The sequence below is a fragment of the Anguilla rostrata genome, chromosome 11 (assembly GCF_018555375.3).
Source record: "Anguilla rostrata isolate EN2019 chromosome 11, ASM1855537v3, whole genome shotgun sequence".
NCBI lineage: Eukaryota > Metazoa > Chordata > Actinopteri > Anguilliformes > Anguillidae > Anguilla > Anguilla rostrata.
In genome coordinates this window covers 15,496,748-15,508,176 of record NC_057943.1, presented here as the reverse complement: position 1 = coordinate 15,508,176, position 11,429 = coordinate 15,496,748, and the positions used below count along the sequence as shown (strand labels likewise).

Genomic DNA, 11,429 nt, shown 5'->3' with positions numbered 1-11,429 from the left:
GCACCATGCCGCCCTACATTGCCCTATCGAGTTGGGCTGCTTTGAGGTGCTGGCACTTGGGGTTATAAGAAATACAAGCATTTCTCTGCTCCCAGCTTCGAATATTCAAAAAAATGCAGCTGACCAAAGCATCTCTTGGGACCTCAAGATCACCAACTTCACCATTGGCTGGTATCCACACTGGCATATGGTCAGGGATGACCCTTAATAGTGGGTGAAAAGCACATAATGTTATGTCTTTCTTTTCAAAAGATCATAAACAATTGCATTTCTTTTCTGCAGCCCAATGTACCATCTCTCGCATAAGGAAGATACAGAGACAGAGTACCTTCACAATCTTATCCGCAGAAGACAGACGGTAAGAATAAAAGATATAACATTGGTCCTGGCAGTGGAAAAAATGCACTGTACATAGAACACACTGGCCCGAGCTGCTGTAGAGTACACATAAATAGCACTTTGTGTTCACTGACATTCATGACCCTCGCAGCGGGAAGCAGTGGCAGTCAAGCACAGCGGGGATCCTCAGTCGGAGGCACGCGAGTGCGATTGAGCGAGCTGGGGATGGGGACGGGCAGGGCTACGGACGCCGGGTCCCAGGGCCGCCGCCCCCCCCCCCATCTGCCAAAAGGAACCTCTGGCCAGATCAGAGACACTGAGCCCGTCTCCCCCACACACAACAGAGCTGGAGAGCGGAGGAGCAGGACTTCAAAGGCCTTTCGAGAAAACAGACAGATCAAGGGCAGACGTTTTTGGACCAGCCACAGGCCTGACCTTTTTCATGGGGCTCCACCCACATTCTGTCCAATTAGGGGCAGTCAGGAATGTGTTACAGCCCTGGAAACCACAGGGCCTGCTGGTGCGTGACCAGGGAAAGGGAAATAGGACTGTACATGAAGTGTAGATTAAATTAATAAAGTAAAACAATCCACCCTTCCCTTTCTGGGCTGGGACACAGAGTCCTTTAATGCCTTTGTTTTCTAAACATGCTGTCCTCCAGGGAAATTCAAATATGCAGGAATAATTTAGAGTTTGGAAATTGGAGAACTCAAAATATACTTCACCTACAGTACCCTGCCTAGAAATATGTCAAAACGACCCCTTATGAAACGAGGCCATTGTTTTCATTTTCCCAAAGCCTAGCCCTTGTTTAATCATAATACTGGTTTTACGTGTAGACCATTGTGGTTTTAGCTGAACTGAAGGTCTGAAATTAACTGAAATGTCACATTAGACAAAATGTGGTTACGCCTGGAAGGGAACAGAGGTGCTGACAGAGGCCTGAGCCGGAGCACGGCTCTAAAGATTAGCTTGGCATTTGCAAGCTTACAGAGAACCATCCATTTCAACCCCCAGCTGCACAGCCTAACATAAAAGCCCTTATCCTCAGGAGGAAGACGCAAATACAGATAACACACAAATAAAACAAAACAATTCAAGGCTATTTTTGGGCTTGAAATGCCTTCAGTTTCACAATAACATGCCAACAGGTTACAGGAAATGGTTTCCAATAGAAACGTGCTTTTAGCTTTTAACTTTAGCCACGGGGCGGTGGCGGGGGACCCTAATAGGCTATTTGTTTGAGGGCCATGGACTGTTTCCATTCCTGCCTCCCGGCATAATACCATGTACGTCGGCAACATCCTCATTGAGATAACACTTTCCATGTAACCACCCACAGCTGTCAAGTCCATTAAAAGTGGGAGGGGGAATTTTCATTCCCATTTTGAAAGTGTGAAAGGGAAAAGAAAACATAAGAAAGGAACAACAAAATCCAGTGGACAACAGCGTAGAAAAAGCCTTTGCCTGTGAATCCTCACGCAAGTACGTAACAGTTCAGCTAGCATTTACCCCTCATTCTTATCCAGATTGGTGTCTGTTTTCCCACTCCTATCTTCCACTGAACCCATGACCTGCTCAACTTCAGTGTTTATTGAGTGTGTCCTGAGTGTGTGGGAGAAAAATAAACACTGCACAAACAAAGCACAAATATTCCCGTTACTCAAGGACTTTCTTTTATTATTTTAAAACAAATAAAAGGACAAGAAACAAAATTAAACAAGTATCCTCATAACTTAAAAAATAATCATTCATAAATATAAACAGAACTTATTTGTATTATCTACACAGATGGGTTAACGCCCCCCCTCATCTCCGAGATATGCAACATGTACTGGAGGTGCTGCTTGTGGTATATACACGTATACAGATGAGAAGATGGCTGTTTCCTTGGCCAAGCTGGTGGCTGTAGGAACATAATAGCACAGCACGTTCAAACACAGCTCCCATTGCTCCTTCAGGCAAGACTCCCACTTCCTCAACCGTGATAGTCAACCTCAGCTTACGCATTGCTTCAAACACCAACAGCAGCCATTTGGAGACTAGTGCACAAACTTTCAAATTTTAAGCTTGAAAAAAGACTCTTGGATCTGGAGACAGTACTCTGATTTGTCCCATCCAGACTCAAGGGTCCATTTCTGCTTTTCTTTAAAAATAAATGTGGTGGCCAGATGGGCAGCAGGCTTTGGTTCACAATGAAATTGACAGGAACGAAAAATAAAATAAATTAAAAAATATATTTTTTTTTTTAGTTTGGAAATGGAGTTTACCTTCTCCAAGCCTTCAATATGATCATCTCATTTGGGTGAAATTTATTTACTTTTGCCAGAAAAAATGCTCAGTGGACTTCAGTGGTACTCTATCATTGGCTAATCAAGACACACACAAAAATGAGCTTCTTATAAAAAACATATATCTTTTCCCACAATTTACAAACGCATTGAGCAATTTCTGTACAAAATACCTCCAACACTACCAGTCAAACACAAGTGCTCTGGTGGTGTCACGTGGTGAGCTGACACACTCTCTGAGTCATCATCCACCCCTCAGTCCAGCATACCAGACACCAAGCCACCCCACTGCTCTACCACCATCATATCCACTCAACTAACAAGATCATTAAGATCATCAACTTCACAGTGAATGCAGATATATATATATTATGGGAGGGGAAAGAGTAAGAAAGAGAGAGAAAGAGAGAGATTTGAGTGCATAAAGGACTCACCCTCACAGGACAGTCCACAGCTTTAGGAGGGAGGGAAAAGTAAAACGTAGCCTACTCACAGTATAATTACCCGAGGTCATCTGCTAGCCATTAAAAAGACACTTCACATGGTTCTGCACAAAAGTTCAATTTCCTAGGGTGGTTGTGAAGAGACTCGGGAATAAAGATGGTGGTCAACTCCAGCAAGACCAAACTACCAGAACCAAACCTCAACTGTGTGTAACGGGAGACCATAGACAAATTCCCCTCGTTACGCACTGGATTCATGATAATTGTCCAAGCAGCTTGAAAAAAAAAAAGAAAAAAAATTGAGGGCTGGAAACAACATATATAAAGGTCACCTACAATAGATTGCCAAACACCTGGCAATTTCTACTGCAGCACAACTGAACAGCCCTGAAGAACAAGGTTACTAGATTTGACGAGGTAAAAACTTATTGATCAGCACAGTCAGCATAAGGATTTTTCCACATTGCATATTCTCCGCTTGCCAAAAGCAGGCAAAAACTGAAACAATAACATGTGTGTCATGCGCTGCCCATCAAATTTGCACAGATAAATCAACTGAAGGCCAGCGATTCTACCACTAATTCAGCACTGTCCACAGCCTGAGCGAGACTCAGCACGTTACCACACGCTCCTAGGGTGTTACGAAGCACACTCTTCCCCCCGATTCTCAAAGAGCGCACAGCTGGCAAAAGAAAAAAGTCCCCCCCCCATCAGGCAGCACTGCTCTTAGCTTTGATACCTAGAAGTACTTTCTCCTCCTATCCAGTGACTAATTTGCACAACAGGAATGCACTTGCTTCACCCAAGTGCCAAGCGCCAGAACAAATGTGCTGAACTTTACAATCCCAGAGAGACACCCAGGTTTAGAGGAAGCCCCCTGCAAAATAAATGGAACTTCTGGACAAAGAATGCACTCGCTTTGAGATGACTCGCTTGCAAATGCCAGACTGTAGCAGGGTATTTTGGGATTTGCTCGTTTGAAAAAGTTCTAATTGGCCAAGCGCAGAAACTATACATAATACATATGCAACAACAACCATCTCTGCCAGCCATAGTGAATGTGAAAAGTCTTGAGTGGGGGGTCGTTTCACAGCTATGTTCCATCAGACAGTATTTTTTTAAAAAGAGCTAAAATAATATATTCTTGGGGTGCATATTTCAGATCTGAAATTTATCGAGTTAAAACTTTGAAATGTAGATAATCTGCGCACTTGAGAAAACACACTAGTTTCACATTACTCAGACCTAATGTTTTCAATATGAACCTGGCAAACAAACTTAATTAATCTGACCATTCATAGAAAAATGTAAATTCAAGTCCCTGCCCTGTATTGTCATGCTGACCCTCCAGTTAGGGTGGATACAATATTCATTTCTTGCATGCTTGGTTTTAAGGAACAATATTCAAGTGGGATGTGGGCCTGGATTGACCGGGCAGGTAAACACACTAAAGTCCTTCCTGATATCAGTAAAATGCTTGCTTTGGATGCCTTCCTTCAGGCTTGACAATGTTCCAATAGAAGCCGTTTAAAATGCTTGATAAACGTCAAGGCAAACATACATATGGACATACATGCTAATGATTAGGATTTGGCATTAGCTCTCCCAGTTATACAGGCTCTTGAAAGTTTAGATTGTGACAGCATCTCAATGTTCTGTTGGTCTGCACGCACTGAAAATGAAAACAAAACAAAAAACATCCGAAATAGGGTGTCAGCCAGTTTCCAGGAAATGGCTGATGCCCTAGTTACTCACTATATAGAGAAATAATGGGCCATTTCAGACACAGTCCAGGTCAGCGCATGTCAAGAACGATGAGCAGAGAACTAGCTGTAAACACACCTTGACATTTCCCAGCATGCATTTCCATTCTGGAGGAAAGCTGGGGATGGGAGGGGACCTGTCAGCTAAAAGAACAAGCCCAGCGTGAGCTGTAACGGAGAACTTTCCGGACTGTGGAATATTGGGCACGACTCTGATTGGCTGCTAAGAACAATGAAGGGCTTAGGTTTAGGGGGAAACAGCAGGGCAACCACTGCACTCATGGACTCAAGCAGAAAAGCCAACAGACCTAGAGGAGATGAGATTCAGAAATCATAACGGAGGAGGTAGCGCAATGGTTTGAAAACTGACACCACAATGGGCCTTCACCTGCTACCCCCCTGTGGCATGACAGGGCATTACACAATTTTGAGTACAGTATCAAATATGGTGGAATGTATAAGGTATGCCAATTTCATTTTTAGTTGAGGTTCTTCTGTAGTGGCAACCATTTAATCATGAAATAGTGACTGGAACACATTTTCAGGCCATTAGGAAAATTAAGAAACAACTGAAAAAAGTGTAAAAAGATGTTTTAAAAACTGTTAGAAAGTGTAACTTCGTCATTCAAACTACCCCTTACATTATGCTGGAACAGTGTCTGCATTTGAGATTTTAAAAATGGTAACAAATCAAGCTTTGCGTAGAGCAATGCAATGACAGATGTGGAATTATACGGTATGCCAGTGGATTCAAAAAGAACCAGCATTCTTACATAGATGCAACTGTGATGTTTCATACACTATGTTTGTAATGGTCCAACTTCCTTTCAAGGAAGCGGAAAAAAGAAAAGGACTACCACCTTCGATTAGGCAATTTCTGTTAGTGACCATCAGGAGCCCAAACTCAACCACAGGGGGCCAAACTGAAACCAAAAACACCTTCGTGAGATTATTTGGGAGGAAACACCTAGTTATTTATTAGATATTTCATATTTATTAATTCAGTTGTGGAATTAAGCTCAAATCCTTATAAAAAAAATTACAGCCAAAATAAAACTTTTAACTGTATCCCTTAATACAAGCAAAAGGACCACATCTAGAGGTAAATGTGGAGATAATTTGTGCATCTGAAGAGCTAAAACTAGCAAAGGTCAGCCCTCCTACATCTATGCTATTACAACTGACACCAAGTGATTGGAAATGCAGAACCAGCAGAAATATTTCTTTCAGAGCCACATCATGCATGACACAGTCAAAACATTTTACAAGGAGCTGAGAGGCTTTAGAGGACATTAAAAACCAAGCTTTAGACTTCTTCGGAACACAAACTCCTTACCAAAGGTCTAAACCAGATAAGCAAGATCACAGGTTTGAAAAAATCACACGCTAACTGGCAATACCCCCAACATGTTTTAAAATGAGAGCTGAGCAGGCACAATCAATGTGCAGTTCTGCTGGAAAAATGACATGACCACTGGAGCTGCTCGCTCAGTAGGTCAGAGAGAGCCCGGGAGAGCTGGGACAGAGCAGGTTTTGGGGCTACTTCCTTTGGGCAGAGCCAAAAACCAGCACCTGTGCTCAACAAAAATCTCTCTGATCTGTAAAGTTATTACTTAAGATTCATTTCCTAGTGTTGAAAACTAAGGGCCAGCTGTTCAGCTTCACACCTACTACTCTGGCAAGCAGTAGGCTACATCTATCTATCTCCCTCCATAACATACTATTTTATGAATTATCCATTGCATCACAACCTCAGCACTGACCTTCCAAAACCAAAACACGGGCCTAATCAAGCAATACACACATTGGGATCCATTACATTACAGAGAGGCTGGACTTGAACTTGTCTGAAATGTAGAGAAGAACAGTTTCACGTAAGAGCCACCTGACAGAACAGGGCTGTAGTGTACTTTTGAGACAGGTCAGAGAACAGGACTGTATTTTTTTTTCCTATTCATTCTTCATCTTCTTTTTTTCTCCCAAAAGCACTGTCACACATTAAGCTGGAAATACCCACACTAAATCCCTCAATTGAGCATGTTGCACTGCTTCCATAAGCTATGCCAAGGCAGCAGTCGTTCAGCTCACTGTGAGCCCTTCTAACCACACAGGGGCGCTGTGAGCCCTCTCTGAGGAACACCATGGTTAGAATGAAGTTCAGGATGGCAGGGGCTCAATGGGAGGAGTGAAGGGGGGCGAGGGCGGAGTTTGTCAATCGCTGGCCTTAGCCTAGTCTCCCAGAAGGCCCTGGGCATCGTCACACTTCACACAAAACGACTGGGAAATCCACGTGGATCCGGGGGTGATCCAGCTTAACAATTCCCTGCAGACAGAGGACATAAGCAGCATCACTGCAGTAGCTGCTTAAAGGTGCGGTAAGTTCATTTGCTGCAAGAACACTTCTGAGCATATTTTGTTAAATTTCCTGCACATTCTGACATATATCAATAAATTAAACGGAATAAAGAAAAAATCTGGTCTCTCTGACTGCCCCTGGCTCTGAAATCCACCACTCCAAGTTTTACCGTGCCAAATTCAGTCAAAACACAATTTTAAAGCTTTTAAACGCAAGACGAGATGGTAGTACCGGAGCTTTGTGTCATTTGGAGGTTTAGGTAACATTTCCTCCGCTCTGCTCTTATCTCTGTAGCCCTAGCCCCGCCCCCCCTGTTTGCTCTGGCAGCACAGTCGCAACAAGAGCAGGGCAGACAGCTGTCCTGATCGTTAGTTACAATTCAGGCGCAGTAAAATTTCGAGTGGCTGATTTCAGAGCCTAGGGCTGTCAGAGAGACTTATTTTTTTTCTTAGGCCTTTAAATTTATAGATATCTGTTGGGACGTGAAGGAAATTTAACCAAATATGTTCACAACTGAACAAGCACTGTTCTTCATCTCCTTGTTCTATATATTTTCTCTCTCTATAAAGACTGTTTTTTATGCAAATATTTGCTTGAAATAGTAAAGTACAGAAAATGACGGCGAGTGACCTTTTATGAACTGACAAACACTGAAAAACTCTACTCAATGGTCTCAGTAGTAACACTGCTGTAACACTGACCGACCATTCCCTAGCTCACCTGAGGTATTAAATTCTTTTGAATCCTCTTCAGCTTTGCCCTCTTGCGCCCATTCTTCGTCACAACCGTCTCCTCATAGAACTCGTGCGCCAGGTCGCCATCTTCGTCATAGTAAAGAGAGCTACGGACAAAGTAAAAGTCAGAATTGAATGCTGGGCAAGGCCTTTCATGCCCTCACCCACTATAGGCATGTTGGCACACTAGGCAAGTCAAACAGGTCTGAGTTCTCTTACATTAACTGCCAAGAGAGCTAAAGAATGATGTCTGAAAAGCCAAGTACCTCTAGTAATGTAAAAAAAGATTAATTGCTAAATACAGAAAGGCATATCTATGTAGAGAAATGATTTTTGTTCTCAACAGTATGAATCATCAAAACCTTTCTTTGATGCCAACATAAAAGACATATTTTTTTTCATAAGGAGAGTGAAATACTATCCATTTCAGTTGTGAATCTATGGCTCGAGGAGAAAGAATTTATGTTATGTGCTGACCGTGCTAGTGGTTTTACTTAATTCGATCTTGCACCTCAGGTGTGCATTTGCACTAAAGGAATATATAGGGAAAACTTTGGGAGTCTGAGAGATCTCCAGATGGCACTGCAGGAGTGGCTGCCAGGGCAACATGAAACTGACAGAGGGCTTAAGTTATAAAACAAATGGGTTGTACTTGTGATAGATGGCTGGAAGCTTTCATTTTCCCTGTGTACACTGTGATTAAACCATGATCGGTGTTCCCTGATGCTCCATCACTGTTACAGGGTGACTAATTGTTCATCAGAGAATAAAACAATCCAATGATTAAGATAAAAAGATCCAGCAAGTAAGGTTCTAAAATATTACATATCACCCAATATTATAATTTAACCCCCCACTCCCCAATCTCACGAGACAAACAAAATGTAAAAAATAGCATCAGATGGACTGTTGGAGCAACACAACTGCTAGATGCCTCGCGTTACAAAACATGCTCCTATATTTACCTCCTTCTTGTAAACACGAACGGTGTACCACTTCGGGAACTTCTGAACCTCGCCAGCGACTGTTCGTTCCCCTCATTGGCTGGATCATTGCCGGTACCTGAGCCGGCAAAAGGCCAAAAGCCTTTGGACTTGGAGCCACTGCCTCCCATGTTCAGCGCCGGAACATTATTTTTTGTCGTAAGACACCAAAGAAGTCTGTCACACTAGCTTAAACACTCCGAAACTCTGTCAAGCGTTTACACCTGAAAAGAGAGAGTAAATAAATAAAATTGAAAAAGTTAGCAAGGACACTAGCATCGCTATATCCACCATAGCCAAGCTGCTGGACAGCTAGGTACTCAGAATAAAAATTCAGATAACCAAACAGTAGGTGATAAATGCAAAACACGATCAACCTAACTTTAACTACGAAAATACTTATTGCATAACTAATCTTGCTGCAAATTTAGAATTATAGCTGCGTATGGTATATGATGTTCACACATACGTTGGATAACATTGTAGCAGTTGGCTACCTCCACACGAAGCAATGATGCATTACTGCCGCACCTCAAATCGAATTTATAACGTTGCATATTCAAAGGAGTCACAATCCACATGTATGCCTTGCATCTGCTGCAGACATTAACTAGGTAGCCAGCTAGCTAACTGTCAATTAGCCATCTTACGATGGTACTGTAGTTATACTAAATATGCTAGCTAGCAACAACAAAAAAAAAACTTAATTTCAGGCTTCGCACGGCTCAGGCAAATTTAAACCCACGTATTACCCACGTAAGAGAAATGAGAGCCTTATTCGGTTTCCATTCACAGAACTCCACCCGTCTGGTCCCAGCTTTTATGTAGCCTGTGGCGTTTTTCGTCTTCCAACGATTGACAACTAGACTAGCTACCTACTTCAGCTAGCCCGCTAACATCACCCAATTCAGAACAGGCAAGTCAGCGTTTAGCTACACAGCTAAGGTTAGCTTCTTAAGCTAGATACACAAAGCTAGCTAACAAAACAAGGAAAGAATACCAACTCCTATGTCATCTGCCGAAGATGTGGTTCCGTTATCTCTTAAATATATTAGCCACTTACCCAGTAACCCCACTAAGGCCTGGTAAAAATCAGGTCAAACATCATAAAGCTGATCAGTGTTTGCGAGTGATCTGGCTAGCAGGTCTGTTAGTCTCGCTAAACTAGCAGCGTCACCTCGCTATAGCCAATTACGACGCAATATTATATCATACCGATGCCATATGTTCGTCTTATTTCTGTCAATGCCGATATTATGAACGTCCACAATTGGGATGCTTCACTGTTAGTATTCGGTTGCTAGCAGGGTAACGTTAGCTAGATAAAATACGGACCCAGTTTGAGATCCAAACGTTTCTGTCCAGACTCAACCAGACGGCTACTAGCATAAGCATTAGCAACTACATCATTTCCTTTTCCTGTAACGCGTATCACGTGACAAAGATACCAGGTGCTTTCTCGTTTCTTTCTTGAAGATTTAAGTGTTGCAAATAGAGTCGTATCGCCACCAACTGTACTGGAGTATCGAATGCAGCGCACATTCGATGTCAGCGGTCAACATGGGCAGCAGTTACAGGATCCTTACTTAAATAAGCCTTTTCCTTAGCGCAGCGCTTTGAAAATACTATAATGTTGATATTTTGCAAATTCTTGTTATGGTGGGAATGGTAATTGGTTGTATATTGGTTTTTTAAAAAAGTTAAAGTCCCAATTTCGTCAGATAGGTAGTGTCTTAAATGCATGTTAACTATAATGAAACATGGATGTTTTCAATGTTCAATAAATGCTTCCATTCGCTAAATTAAAATATTTGTTGTAAATATATAATTTTTGCATATTTATGTTTTGACTTAAAACTTCATGTGGAAAGGATTTCTGGCTCCATGTCGTAAATGAAAATACTAGCTTGGCAATGTCAATTCAGCACCCATCCGAATGGTCAGGCGTCATACAAACTCGCTCATGTACATTAATCATGAATGGCATAATGGTTTATGATCCTTAAAAAATGTTACTAGTGGATACAAAGGCAGAGTTCCACTTACCAGAAAATAAAGGCAGATGGAATGTTGAGGTCAAGAATGTCAATTTCCAGGCACCACTCTCAAAGAGACGTTAATATCAAAAACACTTTTTGTGTTGCTATTTAGTGTTATTTTCAACAGATCTTGTGTCAAAGTTACTATTTTTGAGTTACAAATATACAGTGCATGTGTCACAAAGGGAGACTTTTTTTAAGGAGCTGCATTGAAAGTAACACAATGTTTTATCTCGTTGTAGACTTGGAGGCATTTTTAAAATTACACGTTATGTGTTGTTTTTAGCACGTTTTGAGTGTACTCTTTAATGCCACCCTGTTGATAGTTTCACACCTGTACTGACTTACTTTGACATAGGATCTACTTCGAATTAGTAATATTCATGCTAGTTATACCTTATCACCCCCCGCACAAGATCAGTGTGTCTGATTGAAGCAACTCTGGTATGCATGCATTTCTGCATTCCAAACTGCTGCCGAG

The 11,429-nt window shown here is 42.0% G+C and overlaps 1 protein-coding gene across 3 annotated transcripts; it reads right to left on the bottom strand.

Annotated features, from left to right (window-relative positions):
• Positions 1–1,992: 1,992 nt before the first annotated feature.
• Positions 1,993–10,377, bottom strand: tusc2a (tumor suppressor 2, mitochondrial calcium regulator a). Of its 3 annotated transcripts, none has more exons than XM_064298210.1 (4): positions 10,245–10,377; positions 8,892–9,133; positions 7,913–8,033; positions 1,993–7,159 (listed from the first exon to the last, which is right to left on the bottom strand). In XM_064298210.1, the coding sequence occupies exons 2-4, from the start codon at positions 9,038–9,040 to the stop codon at positions 7,094–7,096; spliced, it is 336 nt and encodes a 111-aa protein (XP_064154280.1). In that variant the 5' UTR covers positions 9,041–9,133; positions 10,245–10,377; the 3' UTR covers positions 1,993–7,093. The 3 variants fall into 3 exon arrangements, with proteins under 3 accessions (XP_064154280.1, XP_064154279.1, XP_064154281.1); XM_064298209.1 differs by having other exon boundaries at positions 10,125–10,327; XM_064298211.1 differs by lacking the exon at positions 10,245–10,377 and adding an exon at positions 9,666–10,098.
• Positions 10,378–11,429: the final 1,052 nt, after the last annotated feature.